Source organism: Saccharomycopsis crataegensis, assembly GCF_037102585.1.
Source record: "Saccharomycopsis crataegensis DNA, jcf7180000000073, whole genome shotgun sequence".
NCBI classification, from domain to species: domain Eukaryota; kingdom Fungi; phylum Ascomycota; class Saccharomycetes; order Ascoideales; family Saccharomycopsidaceae; genus Saccharomycopsis; species Saccharomycopsis crataegensis.
The window spans coordinates 232,170-249,032 of NW_027043820.1; the positions used below are offsets into that span (position 1 = coordinate 232,170).

The following is a 16,863-nucleotide window of genomic DNA, read 5'->3' on the forward strand; positions in this document are numbered from 1 at the left end:
AGAATAGCAATTAAACAAAAATATAATATACAATACGAGATATCAAAACCAACATCATTCAAACTTGATTATCGGTTGCAGGTTGTTCTTGTTCAACCTCCTCGGGTTTATCCTCTTTGATGGTAAACATCAATAAGAAAATCGTACTATTGATCGCCAAATTCAAGTACAAAACATTTCTAAACTTATGGAACAACAATGGTTTATAATCTTCTTTTGCCAATTGAACGGCAATGTTACCAATCATCGTAGAAGCAATGGAATTAGCAATACTCACCCCAATTTGGGCCCCGGTTTGGAAAATCCCGGTGACAAGACCATGCAAATGAGGCTCGGTTTGTAACATGATCGAACTGAGATACACTTTGAAAAAAGAGTTGACCCCAAACCCAGACAAGAAAAGCGGCACCGCATTGAATTTCCAATAGTCGTTGACCACGGTATAATCGGAACGGTTAATCCAAATCGCCGCCCCAAGAGAAAGAGTACCAGAAAGAATAAGACTGCGCTTATACCCAATGAAGGAGACATATCCTGGAGTAACCGTGATCGAACTAACCACCAACCCAATGGTTAAGGGTAAAAGTTTGACCCCAGCAAGTAATGCAGAATCACCGTGGAGGTACTCGTAGTATTGAAGCAAACTGGTCATGTAAACAATGAAAGAGGCATAATACAAGAACAAACTGAAGAACAATGGCAAACAATTCTTCAATTGGAAGATTTCAATAGGAAATAATAAATCGACGTTCATTCTCCAAGATTTCTTGTTGTTTATTGGATCATCAGAATCGTAAGTATGTTGTTCAATTGGTGATTCTTTGCTGCCTTTTTCATCATGGTCGTCCGATTGATAGTAGTTGGCTTGGTGGTTTTTCTTATAGGTTCGCAAGTAAACGTTTTCAAAAAGGAAAATCGCCACCAATAAGCAAAACCCAATGGGGATGGTCACATAAACTTTAGGAGAGTTCCATGTATTTGCGGCCTCGGTTAACCCAAAGATAATCAACAACAATCCCACCACAAGCATCGCGCCCACTGGGAAATCCAAATTTTTCAACTTCAACTTGTCGTGGGCCGCAGTTCTTTCCACAGGAATGATGATAAACCATAGCACGATAAAACATACCGTAGCCACGGCAAAAGAAAAGTAAAAGAAATTGCTGAACCCCAACGCCCCACCAAGAATTAAACCAATCCCAAAACTACTAACCAAAATGATGGAGAACACCGTCAACGCGGTGTAGAAATCTTTCCCTTTGAAATAATTACCGGTGATGGCATAAGAACTAGGAATTAACGCTGCCCCACCAATCCCTTGGAACGCTCTGAAGATAATCACGGCGATGATACTACTTTTAACGCTGGCGACCAACACCGAAAACACCAACATGACGAAAAGGCCTCCCAAGTACATGATATGAACTCCGATGATATCCCCCATTTTACCAAACAAGATGATGAACGACCCTAAAGTGAGGGCGTACGCCGATAATGCCCAAGAGGCAGTAGAAGAAGAGACGTTAAATTCTTTTTCAAGAGATTTACCGGTGTTGAGGGCCCCAGCAACGTTGAGGTTGTCTAATAGAAGCCCAAGAAGCACAAACACGTAAACGAACCATCGCCAGGCTTTTTGGTCTTTACCTACAGGTCTCCCAGGAGTGAAAAAAGTTTTCAACAGCATGATATAATTGTGTATGATATAGTTGTGTATGTAACGATAAAGATGATGGACTAATACTCTGTGGTAAACTTTACAGATGGAAAGCTGTCTGGATTTATATGGTACTCAATTTGTCAGCATAATTCAATGTTTTCTTTTTGCCTCCTGCTATTGAGGTGTGTTATGGAGCTAAAAGGGTATAGGAAAACATGCTTGGCGATGACAAATCAAAAAAAGTTAATTAATTGGTAATTGCATGGGTGATACTACCATATATGGCAATTGTATGGATAATTAATAATAGTCAGAAGAAAAATACCGACAATACTGACATTAGTAATTAATAAGCTTCAAAATGTAATTTTGCCTAGTTTGTAGGTGTATATCCCGAGCAATGATCATATCGACCATAATATAGAAGAAAAATTGCATCCCCAGAGATAATCATTACTGTATATTTATCTGTTATTATCTATTATTATCTATTGTGCTGCTTCCATTCCCATTGGTTGGGGGTGGGAGAGAATTGTCCATAAAGGAATTTATGTCACAACCGTCGGGGAGTAACACCGCCAAGGAGAAAACGGCATTAACCGGAGATGGATGTTATCTGCACGCGACACCACCCCCCACCCCCATTCAAGTTTGCAGGGACCAACAACGACCATCTAAGCCAGCGATTTCAACTGTTTTTATAATACCAAAGATACCACTATCATTATTTATATATATACACGGATAGTCGAGCATTTTTTTTGTACAAAATGTCCTCCTCCAACTCTCAAAACCCAAAACTGTTGATCAAGTACCCGGCAAGCAACGTTATCGACATGGTGACCGTGGCAATGGCAACATAATCTTGTTGCTCAAGCCCTAAGTTGAAAGAACTAGGGATTGTTGGAATTTTTGGCATTTGTAGCATTGATGGCTTGAATGACGAAAGTTTGAAATTATGATAAACATTCGCAACACAAGCTTTCCATGCCTTGATATCAATATTTATCAGTTCCCTAATCTTTCGAATAAAATTGGTATTATTAGATATTATTTCTGGTTCTGGGGTTTTATCCAATTTATCAGCAATCTGCGGCTCATCTTTGGTTTGTTCAATTACAGCAATGACTTTTTCTGCTGGTGCATTCAATTTTTCCATCAATTGGCCCTGATTGCTTTCCAATCGCTTTAGTGATTCATCAAGCTGTTGTAAATTACGTTCAAGCTTTATCAAAGGATTGTCAACAAGCCTATGCTCAAACCGACTCATGATTCTTTCGATCTTCAATGGCTCGAAGAAAATCTGTGTAAGGATTAAAATCACAATATTTAACACCATCAAACCCAAGGTGACCCAAGTACTAAGGCTTTTCATCTTGTTGTTCCAAAGGTATTCCTCGTGATATTTATTAGAGATTTCTTTCAATAATTTCAGTCTAGTGGCTTCAAGATCGATTTCACTTTGTTCCAACGCATTGGCGGCCTCGGACACTAGTTTATCCGATGAATGGTCTTCTCGATACAATTCAGTAAACAGTTCCAAATCATTGGGGGTCCATTCATGTTTTCTTGTCAACAACTCATTGATATCTTTTTGGGTTTGGGTTCTTCTCTCGACCACATCAGTGTAGTTTTGTTTTTGTAGTTTCACCGATTTCTGAGCCTGGCCCACTTGAATTTCAAGGGCGTCGATATTCTGCTTAATTTTATTTACTTCAGTGTAGCCGGTGATATCATTGATGAGTTTAGATAATAATCCCAAATTCTCGTACGCAAGGTGTTTCTTCTCCAGAAGATACTGGTTTAGTACCGTGATTTGTTCTTGATAGTATTTCTTTGAAAATTTTGAATATTCTTGGTACATTTCTAATGGTTTACTTTGCAAATAATAACTCAATTGTTGGGATATGTCTTGTGATGATGGTGAAGATAATGTTTGGTTTGGCATGTCCAATGCTATGGTGTACTTTTCCATTTCTTTCAAAAGTTTCAGTTGTTGATCTTGAATCTTCTTGGATTGTTCCATCAATTCTCCGTATTCTTTTGCACCTATCGTTGGCATCGCAAGCATTGGTTGTTGCTTCGACACTTCCTGCAATTTCTTTTGCTTATTTCTTTTTTCTTCTTCTTCTTCTGCTTCTGATTCTTTCAATTGTTTGAATGCCCTTTCTTTCTCCAAGATCAACTCTCGAAGGGGGTCCTTTTTTCTTGGAAGGGCGTCATCAGTGGCCATGAATCGTTGAATGACCATACCCTTTGGGACTTGTTTTCTGAGCATTCGATGGCCAATGGCACTCCATCGCAGCAGCCTGCCTATATTGACCCAACAACACCTTCCTGACATCGTTGTAGTTTGAGGATGTTGCTAATCGAATCGATCATCCATTTGCCAGCAAAATTCTGATTTTTTGGGGCCGGGCCCCCCCTCTGGTTTGAAGCGTTTGTCTGATCTCGAAATTCTCAGAATTTTTTTTGACTTTGCTGTGATTTGCTGCCAATCATAATAGAAAAAAAATCAACACAAAAAAATTTTTTTTTTTTTTGACGTTCAGATCAACTTTTTTTGATTTCTATACACCAGAACCAAATCACACCAAGTGTTAGCAGCAATGGCTTATAGATTCGCCAACGGTATCGTGTTCTTTGGACCTGCTTTCTACATCATTTCCGATTTCGTATTGGCAAAGACAGCAACCAAGGGGTCAAAGCATTTGCACACGATCGTCAAGAAGAAATCACAATCACAACAGTCAAAGTGAGGGGGAAAGACCAGGGAAATGAGAAGTTGTTGACCCGACACATACATGTCATTTGAAGAGATTGGCACTTGCTATTATTATTAATATTACTATTATTATTATTATTATTATTTATTTATTTATTTATTTTATTCTTCATTCATTTTACAATGAAGCAGGAGCAACCGTTCATTGCTTGCTGTGATGTTATGCCACAAACTATGAGACTTTGGTGGTGTGGTCTGTTGCGCTTGCTCGCTATGAGGATACTCCATAAGTCTATCACTGTTATTCTTATATTAGTGAGTGGATGGTTAATTATTATATTTGTGGGTGGATTGAGTGAAGAAAGTGGCTAATTATCGTCTTTGTGAGTGGAGTGGCTAATTATTATTTTTATTTTATTTTTTGGTATCGATGGTTGAGCCATTGGACATGATACAAAAAAAAAAAAAAGAAAATGGAAAGTGAACCTAGAAGAGTTGAGTTAACTCCTTTGGATACAATTCTTTTTTGATTTATCTATCTATCTTTCTATCTATTTTCAAAGATTCTAATGATTCTAATGACCTTGTTTTTTTTTGTTTTTGCTGCTTCAATTTTTGTTTGTGCCAGCATTGGTATTACTCCTCTAGTCTTGACACCGTGAGAAGATTGGTGGTATCGATTGTTCAATTGTATTTAGTTATCCCTTTTTTGCCACCAATTATTCTCGTCATCGCCATTATATTCACTATCTTCATCATCATCATCATCATCATCATCATCATCATCATCATATTTATTGTCATGCTTCACACATCTTTTATGCTGTTTTTCATTGATTGTTCACAACTATTTATTTATGATTTTTCGCTTTGGTTTTTCTGTTTTCTTTGGTTGGTTATATGTTTTTTGTTTTCTTTTTTTTTGTTTTTTTTTTATCAATCATGATAACGGTTACTGTTTATTTTTGTTTGTGTCAATCATAATAATGATTAATGTTCTTTTCATCAATCATGATGATGTTTAATGTTGCCTTGCATGCTATTTTTTTTTCTTTTATTGTTATGATTATGATTGATATATGAATTATAGTATACTTAAGAAGGGGAAAAAAAAAAATCTCGACTTGCTAGATTTGTATATTTGAATATACATATATATGGTGTTGTTTGTTCCACACCTTGAAATTATTTGAAGATTAAGAAAAAGACATTGTATGTATCACGATGAGTTTGTATCAAGGTAGGTGAGTATGGATAATTCTATAACCTGTATACCACCTTATTGAGATTCTATGGGGAAGCAAAGCATATCTATTCACCAATTAATGGAATAATAAAAAGAGTACATCTACAATTTAACTCCAATTAACCCAACTTGTCCTATGAATGCATGTTTTGGTTTCTCCCCCCTCTAACATTGCTTCAGATTCTTTTTTTTTTTATTTTGCCATTGTATTTGACTCACGATATAATTTGAACAACCTACACACTTCCATACACTTCGATATCACTTGAACTACACCGTGTAAATATTATGGCCCGTAGTTTACGGTAGAGACGATGATGATGAATTAATTTTGCATCGATGTCCCAGTAATGCGGTCTCCTGTGCGTACCGCAGCGGTGCAATGCGCGATTTTTTGTGATCGTGCAGATACGACATGCATGGAAGTGAGTGGTGTTGAATATACCATATCCACGGGGCATGTCGGTGTAAGGGTGCATATAAAACACTTGTATACCGTGGAAATGGTATATGTGATTAGATACCATATAGTTGGTGTACATAATTCAATCCATGTAAGTGGTGTATGGGGTACATAAACCCTAACACCTGTCAGTACCATGTATGCGGTATATGAAATATTAACCCAAACATCCCACATAATACACGATGATGATGATGATGATTGTAAATTCTTTTTCTTGGAATTATCATTATTTTGATGACAGATATCTCGGGTTGATAATACTTGTTATTGCATGTATTATCATTTCCCTCACATACCACACCATTTTCAAAATGGTAATAAAAACTGGATCTCACCAATCATCATTTAGAAAGATGACAGAACATTATTGATCATTGACAAAAACTACATCCATCATATAGAATCAAAATTTAGAACATTATAATGCAAAATCCTGTTACTTACCTTCACTTTCGTTAAAGAAAAAAAAAATGGAAGCAAAGAAGAAGAAGAAGAAGAATACGTTCAATAAAAAAAGCAAATCATGAGTGAGGTAAATAAATGACTACAGTGAAACCAAAAACAAAAAATGATAACCAAAACATGTAAAAACAAATAGTAGGTCTAGGAAAACAAAAAAAAAACATCAAATCAAATAGGTCTAAGAAAAACATCATGAAGAAAGAAAAAATATAAGACGAAACATTAATCATAAATAGTGAGCCCCAAGTGAAAAAATAAACATAACAAAGTGACAAGAGAAATTTAAAAGGAAAAAAGCAAAAAAGAACTAGTGAAATCCATCAAAATTTTTGAAAAAGCCTAAAAAAAAATAAAAAGAAAATAAAAAAAAAATTAGTGAAATCCATCAAAAACAACTATAAAATGGGAGATTGACAAAAAAGGCAGAGAAAAATACAAAAAATCTCACAAAACGTATTGTGAGAATATATGGTTGCTTCAAGTTAAATGGAAACTTTAATGCCATGAACAATCACATCCCAGGATTTCTCCCATTAGAATTAAAATCGTATCCTCCACCATTTGAAAAATCTAATTCCCCAAAATCTTGAATGTTAAGCGCATATGAATAATTCAGGAAATCGACATTCTCATTTTCAAACAAAACGTGTAGGGTATTATAAGCCTGTTGGGTATTGGAGTTATATGACATAGATGACGGTGGTGCTTGTAACTGATGCATACCATTCTGCATGAGTTGCTGCTGTTGTTGTTGTTGTTGTTGTTGTTGTTGTTGTTGTTGTTGTTGTTGTTGTTGTTGTTGTTGTTGTTGGTGATGATGATGATGTGGCTGTTGCTGTTGTTGTTGTTGTTGTGGTGGTGGTAGAGTCTGGGGTTGAGGAATTTGATGTTCCATTTGGGATACAAGTTGTGGTTGTACTTGTTGTATAGGTTGTTGTTGTTGCTGCTGAATAGGTTGCTGTTGTTGTTGATGTTGTTGTCGATTTTGTTCACTACCATCGATACCACCCACATACCCCCTACTGTTAAACTCTGACATCATCAAATTATCTCCAACCTTCTCGCCATCACCCAAAGTGCTCAACTGGGTGCTTATAGTAGACCCAGCATTAGAGCTCAACGACGCAGATGATCCAGAATACCCTAATTGTTGACCCCGAGGAATCATCCCGCCCATCATTCCTCCCATGGTCATATCCCCTTGACTCATGGTTAACATTGTTTGAGCCGGCGCGGTTGGCGGAGGCATAGCGGTTGTTGGATCAATGGCTGAGGTCACCATTTGTGGTGGCGCCGATTGAGGAACTTGGTGGACTGTTGCTTGTATTCCCAGATTCTGAAGTTGCATTGGTTGCATTGGTTGGGCACTAACACTGCCTTTCCTGGAAAATCCCTGGTTTGGTGGTTGAGGAGCCAAGTAGGTGCTACTAATATTACCAACCGCAGATTCCCGACGTTGGTTATTATTATTATTATTATTATTATTATTATTAGCATTAGCAGTTTCATTACTGGTATTATGGATCATTGAAGCTTGGGCTTGCAAATTCATTTGTTGTTGGGCTTGGTGATGCAGTTGAGGATTCGGTTGCTGTAACCTCACTTGATTATTCATCATAGGAACCGACATTTGAACCGGAACATAATGTGGTGGGGTCACCATCGAGTTCAAGAATGGTATTTGTTGGGGTACTTGTTGGGGTACTTGTTGTGGCAAACCTTGATATTGAGGGGTAGAAAATTGGTGCGACTGACTAGGTAATTGTGATCCTTGAGGATTGCTAGTATGGATATGAGTCGCGGTTTGATGGTGTTGTTGAATCGGAATAGCTTGTCCTTGCGACATCAATGACGGATGAGGTGTCTGTTGCGGCTGTTGCACTGAAGCATCGTGGACTGGTCTGAATATAGCATCTCCAAATTGATCAGTAGGTTCATTTTTAGTTATCGTCACCGCCTCATTATTCTTCCCTACCATGACAGTATTTACATCACCATTACTAACTAGTCCATTACTAACACTAATCGATCCACTACTGGCTCTACTTCCAGTTCCCCTTTTGAAAATACCACTGTTTCTTTTCCGTAATTCAATAATATTAATCGGTAACACATTCATTCCAGCAGTAGGATCAAGAGCATTATCAAAACTATGTTTTCTCTTGCTGGATTTTCTATCTTCCAGAGAGTTAGCGCCTCGAGTAGAAGAACCGGTGGACTTGCCATTAAAGCTAAAAGCATTGTTAAACACTGGTTTTTTAAACCCGGTGTTTTGCATCCCAAACATCGTTTCATCATCGCCATCGTTATCATTCATCGGCGAATTTTTTCTCGATTTATTTTTGTTGCCTGAGGAGGAATTATTATGATGGTCCAAGATCAAAATATGGTATTCTTCGGTAGATCGATCGATCAATTTGACAAATTTGTCACACAATGCACTTTGAGAACTATATTGTACGAGCATGATCCTCAAGAATTGCAAATCATGAAGCCATTGATTAACAAATTTAGAATGTGGCTCACGAAGCAAACAATACATTGGAATAACAACCGCATGGAAAGAAAAGTAAATGGCATACCAAGCCGCCAAACGATTCAGCTCACATATATGGTTGTATTCAGTAACAGATTCAATGGTTTCTCTAGACGAGTCAAGGCACAAACAAATGGAATGGAATACTTCGATAGGATCTGATTTCATGAAAAGTGGACCTTTCTTATAAAGTAACACCGATTTAAACAACACGTTTTGCAAGTTCTTCACCCGCCAAAGTAATCTGTACCTTGTCAAATAAAGCCAATTTGGAGGCTTCATTGATTTATGGTAGTGAGATGTAATGTATTGTTGAAAGATTTTACCATCGAGAGACAAGTATGATGGTAATGCTTTACTGAATTCTTCAATCTCATTGTTCAATTTTAGACATTCTGCTAAAGTGAGTTTTTTCTTCGATAAAGTTCTGTTGTAAATCCGTGACGAAATATGGGTGAATTTAACTTGGGCAATGAAACCAGAGTAAAGGGTCGGGAAGTTTCTATCCTGGCTCAACTTTAAATTTTTATTATTATCATGGTCCGGTCCTAATGAGGCATCATATTCATCCCAAATTTCGTCGGGGATATTCCGGACACATTCAATTCTAATTTCATCAACGTTAGGTAATTGGATTGGTCTACCCCAAGTGATGGCAGTACCAACATCAAATATATATAACCCCCACCAGATACGATTCCGGATTTCTTGTTCCAAAGGGCTAGCCCCTTTAATAGTTTCGTGTAACGCTAACCCGAGAGCATGACGAACCGCTGTCCCCAAATATGCCCAACCGGTGTTTGGGAAATCTCTTTTTTGAATATAATTTGATAACAACACCAATGCCAACGTCACGAAAATGTTACCGTGTTCAAATACATAGTTCCCCAACTTGTGTCTCGCAATGGCATAAATCTGTAAATCGACAATAGAATCTTTGTCGCTGGCACACCAACAACCAAGCGCGCAGATTGTCAACTTCAAAATTTCAAATGCTTTGACTTGGTGTGGCGCAAGTGATGAAGGATCATTGAAATGGGTCATAAAAGTTTTGGCATGTAAAAATGGGTAAGAAGTGTGATATATTTCAAAGTACGATTTCACATATTCATTAGCTTTTTGGGCAGTGAGAACGGTATTTTCAAGTTGGTCAATGTGTCCATCATTTATGTTTTGCATCAGGGAAAAGTTGCTATTATCAGAAGATTCGGATTCATGATACGGTAACGCCTGGGCCACTGACGCGATACTAGCATTGATTGTGGAGTCTTTTTCCAAAGAAATAGGACTAGAGGATATTGATGGTCTGATAGAATTTCGTTTCGATTTTTTACTGGTATCGGCAGTGTTTGCAATGTTTTCTTGATTTTCATTGCCGTAATTATTGTTGGTTAAGTTATCGGTGACGACGCGTTCCAATTTGCTTTCTTTTTGGACATTCCTCAAACTTTCATACTTCATATTCAAATTTCTCACGGTTTCCGCTGAAGACGCCATACCATAATAACCTTTCCCTTCAGGGTTCAAATTCAACGCCGCCATACCATCGGAAATGTCAGCCGAAGAATAAGTGGTTGGGGCTTTCCGAAACTCTTGAGATTTAGACCTAACGGGAAACTTCCGATTTCTGGATGAAGATGCCGCTTGCTGAGACGAGGTGGCTGCCCCGGATATTGATCTTGATCTTGAATAAATAAGGGAGTTATTGACTAAGAAATTATTTTTCTTTGTAGGGGTAGAAGAACTCAAGCTGGGTTTTCTGGTCTTTTTGATATTAGATTGACTTTTCGTCTGTTGGGATCCTTCTAGTATTGTTCCATTGGCCAGACTCTTGGGAGTGTTTTCATTGATTCTTAGTATCTTGCTGACAATTTCTTCCTCCCAATCAAACCCGTATAGTGGATCTACAAGGATAAAATCAGAACTATGTGAGTCCATTGATGGTCGAATATCGTCGGCATAATAATCCTTTTCCCTTTCATTGTTGTGGGAGGAGACATTAGTTTCTGAATCAGAGTTCAGAAGTTCAGGACCTTCTTCTGATTTGATTTTCAAATTATTATTGGAAGGTTGATTTGGGACATGGTTTGATGGGTCAAGAAATGACGACGAAGCTCTGCGATCAACACAAATATCATCTAAGGGATTGCCTGCTGAATGAGACGATGGTTGGAATGATTGTTGTTGAAACTGTGGGTCGGCAGGCCTTGTAGTGTTGTCCTTTTGAAAGTCGATAATTGAGGACTTTGACCGTTTATGACTTGGATCTTTGTTCGTCATGTTGGGGTTGTTATTACCTGAAGTGTTAGAAGAGGCAGAGCCGGGCTTGTTAATTGTTGGAATGTTCAATTGGTTGAGATAATCGGTGATTCTTTGATCGGGCTGTAAAGTGATGATTTCTCCATCGTGAAGCAAATACTTTGGTTTGCCAGACCCGGAGTTTTTCCTCACGAAATCCTCCTCTGTAGGATCAGGAATTGTCAACAATAGTTCGTCGACCGATTGGTCTGTGACGAGTCGAGCCACTAGTTTATCCAATTTCCAGCACCGCACTTCCATCTCCGTCAATTGCTGACGAGTCAATGGCGTCCGTACAATCTTGGGAGTGTAACAACAGTTCCAATTGTGACTCTGGCACTTTTCACATTTGGGGAGGCTCTTGGTACACTTCAACTTTCTACGACGACAAGATTCACACTGGTTTTTTTTTTGATTGTCAGTAAGATGATTGTGTTGGATGTAAAGAGAGAGGAGGGACCTGAAGAGGGAGAGGGGTTTTATTAGGTGAAGGAACTCAAAAAAAAACTTACCGCCTGCTTGATTAAGTCCAGCTTAATGTCTGGCGCGACGTCCGGTGCCATTATTATTCCAGTAGAATTGCTAGTGATATGAAAACACGCTTTTTCACTCTGTGCTGTCTGTGTCTGGCAGTTGTTGGTGGTGGAGATTTTTCCAATTTTCCAAAATCCGTAACGAAAAAAAAAAAAGGAAAAAAAAAAAAAAAAAAAGCGAAACCGCCGATCATTTTTGGCAGGTTGGGCGGATTTTGGGTCGAGCTGATCCTTGTTGTCCGATAATGCTGAGATTGTTGTCGCTATTGTTGGAGGTGGTGGTGCTTAATTACAGTGGTCTCTCCACCATAGCCACCACAACACCTGCTCGTTGACCACCACCAACCTCGTCTTGGCTGCTTTTGCTGTGTGCCCGTTTGTTACAAAATTGCTTCCACCTGAGGGGAAATCCGTCAGGAAGTTTGGCAAAATTGGTGTTGTGGTGGTGGGGGGGTTTTTTTTTTTTTCATGGCTGATCTTGTCTTCTCTCACACCACCACTGCTTTCGGCTAATTGCTTGTGCTTCTCCTTTCGTGTGTTCGGAGTCAACTGTTGGTGGTGACAACCACCGGGAGTTATTGCAAGTAACTTCTTCTTTAAGAAGAGATTCATATTGTCCAGTTTTGTTTGGCAAGATTGGCTGCCACTGTTCAAAGATACCACATTATTGTGATCAATTGATAAAACAAAAGGCAGAAGATGATGTTACACGGACTCTTGATTTTATGCCGGCAAGTCCAAGCTACCACAATCTGCAAAATTTTAGTCTCAGTCGTATTGCTAGACCACCCGGTGGCTTCCTCTTATCAAGAACGGAAAAACTTGGTAAGAGCAATCTTGAGACAATAAGTGAATGAGCCGTGAGAAATCATTTCTATAATTTCTGCCATCCAGAAAATAGGAAATAATGACGAGCTATTAGTGGATCGGGTTAAAGCTTGTACTTCCACCTCCCTATTAAATACCATAGGAGAATTCTGGACAGTATGTAAAACAAAAAAGATCAATAAGAACTATGAATCTGTGTCTGATCGAAAAATACATCTTTTTTTTTTTTTCTATTTGTGTGTTAACACATTGGTTTTTAACTTATCCATTGCACCCGAAGATACGTGGAAATCATCTCATGATTTTTGCAAAAAAAGAATAACCAATTGCAAAAGACGTAATGATTTGGGATACATCACTAGAAATTGATTACGACTATGATATGGCCCTTCAAGGTATGATTCATGGACATAGTAGTATGCAATTAGTTTTAACAAAAACTGTAGAAATAGTCCATCCGTTATCTATTTCCAGAACCAAAGAAGGTGTAGTTTCTAATCATGTTATTTTCCAATAATAATAATATGTGCGGTCTATGAATTCTGCTGCTTTGGACGATGTTAATAAACGAATGTGTGCACTTGTATCTTTCTGCTCTGATATCGACAAAAAATTGGAAGCTCAAAATAAAGATGTTAATGATCAAATTGCATCTCTTAAAACTCATATTAACAATCAAATTGCATCTCTTAAAACTGATGCTATTGATTATCTTGATCTGGCGCAACAGAAAAACGATAATAATTTCCAGAAAATATTACAGCTTCTTCAGAATAATGGCAACAATTCAGAATCTGCATAGTTTTAATACATGAAAGGTTTTTATACTGATATAGAGGATAACCTATAGTCATTGCAAGATGTCCTCATATCCAGACCCAAGTTCTGTATCATGATCAAAGTCACTATCTTCATCCTCATCATTAAGCTTCTCCCAAGAAAGATATTCTTCCCCTGAAAGGTCTGTTGTTTTCTTGAATATTGTCTTGATATTGGTAAAGAGTACAGCACAGAAGAAGAAAAGGCCCACTGGTGATTTACCTATACGATTTTTATCAGTGAGCTTGAAAAATTTAAATTGCTTACGCATGTCAGCAAAATGATTTTCAATTCTGACTTGAATTGACGACATCAAGACATTATGCTCTATCATTTCATTCTGCGCATCAATAACTTCTTCTTCAGATAAAAACGGATAATCATGGGCAACTCTTCCTATACTAACACTATTACAGGGTTTTCTTAAGATATCGGATTCACGATAAGCCAGATCACCATAGACACAAGTTCCCGGGGCAGCAATCTTTATCCTGTTCTCAAGGCCCTCACTCAAGTAACGTGTGCTGTCATGGGTGGGTCCCTCCACAGGCCCCCTCCAAAGAATACACAATGCCATCAGTTCCTAAAAGGAACTGATATTGTATACAATGTGCCTTTTTACGGCCGTTATATTGCACATTCCCGCCTTTTTTGGGTTTATTAACTGACACCACGGCACCATCAATAAAAAACAGCAAGTTGTCATAATAAGGCTGCTTCTGGCGTCCTATTTCTTTGAGAATGTGCAATCTCTCGTTAGGTATTTTGTAGTCACCAATACGTAAAAGATGGCGGAATCTGTCATAGATGAATATCGCGCAAGCCAAGATACATCTACTTATCACAGATTCATCTTTACCGAAAAGATCACACATATCACAGAGCCTACGAGGGACTGCTAATATTGCAAGAATCATACAGAGACATTCCAATGCAGGCCGCCTGAATTTATAATCTTTTGTAAGTTCTGTATCATCCAACCCCAAACATTGCACTAGGTGATGGATCTGCCTTTTGTTGAAATGAAATTCTTTCTTTACCTTCACATCTGATAGACACTAGAGATCAAAATCAAAAGACGCTTTCACGTAGTCCATATAGTCATCACTCAAATCACCCTCGGCCTGTCGTCTATTTTCAAGTGCTGTTCTTCTGATTGGGGCATCGCAATATTGCAAAATCTGATCAAATTCTTCGAAATCAAGAACCATCTCGATCATAGAAAAGAGTTCACGCCCGGTATCAACTATATCCTCCAATTCCTCTTGAAATCTCCGCATCTCGGTATCATATTCACCCACTATGATTGAAATCAACAGGAATAAACAGTGATCTGGTACGCGAAGCGACTCAGATGTTGACAATAAGAATGTACATAAAATATTAATCGCACAACATCCATCGTCAGGGCTTCTACATCACTGTTTTGCGGGAAACCAAGATTGATTCATTTGTTTGAACTTTTGCAAACTTTCTGTTATTACAGAGTTTGCAAAGTCACCTGTATATGTATATCTTTAAATAGTAGACTATTTGTTTGATGTAGTTGTGTTTGCGGAATCGTATGTTCTTTCTTCTTTTGAAACGTTTACATTGCACCAATTTAAGAAATGGCAAATCACCGTATTTAATTAACCGAATTGAAGAGAACAACCCCTCCCCCCTCACCATACAAGTTACCGGTGCTCTTCCGACCGACGTATTCTGTATCATGACCAAGTTTACAGCTAAGTAAAAAAAAACTCACATTATATAAACAAATATATACATTACTACTATAGCGCATATGCAATCCGCTATTGTGTCTGATGATCCAACGATCGCACACAGATATCGTCATAAACGTATCCAGTGATTTTTTCCACAATCTCCGGGTCCTCAATTTTGACCATAACAATAGTGCTACTCTTTGGATCGTAACTCACTCTCCAGGCGACTTCCCGCTCTCTACCAAACTCAATATTATTCTTGATCCACTCCAAGCAAGAATGTAGCCAATCCATAGAATCTTCCGGGCTGAATTGTCGTTTCAAACGCTCACTAATTTCTCCAGACTTGGGGTCCTTATGCAAAATATCTGGGATGTCCGATACTTTATACCGGACAATATTCTCGAGAAACCCGCTGAATGATCGGAAACCAATGATCACTTCGCCCATGCCAACAATGTTGGCTTGTAGGTACGCTTTGAAAAGCTTTCTCTTGAATGAATGTTCCGACCCTCCAGAAGAATGGGTTTTTAATTCGGCATAGTTTGAAAGCGTTTCGATGGGGACGTCTGGTTGTAGACGGCAATCCATCTCCGAAGGAAATGCTAATGAAATAATAGGTGATGTGCCTCGGGTCAGAACATCATCATTCTTCTTTCCCAATTCAATATTCATCACCAATTTGAAAGTCTCATTATTGTGCATTGGGTACTCTTTCCTGGGCATTTTGCCATTCTCTGGCCAATCTTTGCTACAAACCACATTCTCAAACTTATGACCCAAATATCCAAATTTCAAAGACATGGGCCCTTCGATATCTCTATAACTGTTATTGGATAACAAAATGTGTTTACCATAAGTCACCACGTTCATTTCTAAAGATACTCCATGCCGGCAGTCTGGTGATGCCAAAGACGCAAGTTTGACCATCGGACCTTTATGGGAAATGAAATCTATGGTGGGGATGTCACCATCGTTTCCCAAATTATTTCTTATTGAATCGAGGTACCATCCCACAACAGCCAAGGTGCCGCCTAATCTTGGTAATTTTCTGGGATACACAATAGGCCGGTATCCTTGCCAACCTTTGAATAAGTTGTATTTAAAAGTCCCGTTTCTGTGTTGTAAAAACCGAGGAGGAGCATAAAACGTCAATGATTCGGCGGATTCCAAATGACGTTTGAATTGTGAGTCAGTAGAGTAGTAAGTTAACACTTTTGTAGATAAGATTTTCGCTTTATCTTCCCCAATAGTAGCGATGGTAGATGTTTCGGTTCTTCTTTGGTGATTGTCAGTCGTCTTGGGAAGCAGTAGTATCGATTTCCCGGCAATCGCGGCGGCAGGAATCATCACATCTTCCTCGTCTACTTTCCAATCATCAGGGTTGAAGCTGTAATTTTGCTTTCCAGCCTTTGATCTTGGGGCTTTCTTGTTGCGAGAAGGCTTTTTAGAAGGATCGAGGGACAAATTAGTAAGTGGTTCGACCAAGTCCACCACGCTGGCGGTGGAGCTAAGGTCGACATCCGATGGGGTTTTCCCGGAAGCCTCAGCCATGTTGAGATAGATTGGATATCGATGACATGG

At 38.5% G+C, this 16,863-nt stretch overlaps 8 protein-coding genes across 8 annotated transcripts; 1 reads left to right on the top strand and 7 right to left on the bottom strand. All coding sequences in view use genetic code 12, as the record gives it.

Moving 5' to 3' along the window:
• Positions 1-58: 58 nt before the first annotated feature.
• Positions 59-1,684, bottom strand: DASC09_009630 (uncharacterized protein; the record flags this gene model as incomplete). The annotated part of the gene is made up of 1 exon (XM_064994566.1): positions 59-1,684. One exon carries the CDS (start codon positions 1,682-1,684, stop codon positions 59-61), a length of 1,626 nt encoding a protein of 541 aa, XP_064850638.1.
• Positions 1,685-2,444: 760 nt separating this feature from the next.
• Positions 2,445-4,001, bottom strand: SHE9 (She9p; the record flags this gene model as incomplete). The annotated part of the gene is made up of 1 exon (XM_064994567.1): positions 2,445-4,001. One exon carries the CDS (start codon positions 3,999-4,001, stop codon positions 2,445-2,447), a length of 1,557 nt encoding a protein of 518 aa, XP_064850639.1.
• A 3,066-nt stretch (positions 4,002-7,067) lies between these two features.
• DASC09_009650 (galactose-responsive transcription factor) lies at positions 7,068-11,953 on the bottom strand (the record flags this gene model as incomplete). Its single annotated transcript, XM_064994568.1, has 2 exons — positions 7,068-11,789; positions 11,903-11,953. The coding sequence occupies 2 exons, from the start codon at positions 11,951-11,953 to the stop codon at positions 7,068-7,070; spliced, it is 4,773 nt and encodes a 1,590-aa protein (XP_064850640.1).
• A 255-nt stretch (positions 11,954-12,208) lies between these two features.
• DASC09_009660 (uncharacterized protein) lies at positions 12,209-12,535 on the bottom strand (the record flags this gene model as incomplete). Its single annotated transcript, XM_064994569.1, has 1 exon — positions 12,209-12,535. One exon carries the CDS (start codon positions 12,533-12,535, stop codon positions 12,209-12,211), a length of 327 nt encoding a protein of 108 aa, XP_064850641.1.
• Positions 12,536-13,286: 751 nt separating this feature from the next.
• DASC09_009670 (uncharacterized protein) lies at positions 13,287-13,553 on the top strand (the record flags this gene model as incomplete). The annotated part of the gene is made up of 1 exon (XM_064994570.1): positions 13,287-13,553. The coding sequence occupies one exon, from the start codon at positions 13,287-13,289 to the stop codon at positions 13,551-13,553; it is 267 nt and encodes an 88-aa protein (XP_064850642.1).
• A 48-nt stretch (positions 13,554-13,601) lies between these two features.
• DASC09_009680 (uncharacterized protein) lies at positions 13,602-14,147 on the bottom strand (the record flags this gene model as incomplete). The annotated part of the gene is made up of 1 exon (XM_064994571.1): positions 13,602-14,147. The coding sequence occupies one exon, from the start codon at positions 14,145-14,147 to the stop codon at positions 13,602-13,604; it is 546 nt and encodes a 181-aa protein (XP_064850643.1).
• A 481-nt stretch (positions 14,148-14,628) lies between these two features.
• On the bottom strand, positions 14,629-14,850 carry DASC09_009690 (uncharacterized protein; the record flags this gene model as incomplete). Its single annotated transcript, XM_064994572.1, has 1 exon — positions 14,629-14,850. One exon carries the CDS (start codon positions 14,848-14,850, stop codon positions 14,629-14,631), a length of 222 nt encoding a protein of 73 aa, XP_064850644.1.
• A 516-nt stretch (positions 14,851-15,366) lies between these two features.
• DASC09_009700 (DXO/RAI1 family decapping nuclease) lies at positions 15,367-16,833 on the bottom strand (the record flags this gene model as incomplete). Its single annotated transcript, XM_064994573.1, has 1 exon — positions 15,367-16,833. The coding sequence occupies one exon, from the start codon at positions 16,831-16,833 to the stop codon at positions 15,367-15,369; it is 1,467 nt and encodes a 488-aa protein (XP_064850645.1).
• Between the last annotated feature and the right edge of the window lie 30 nt (positions 16,834-16,863).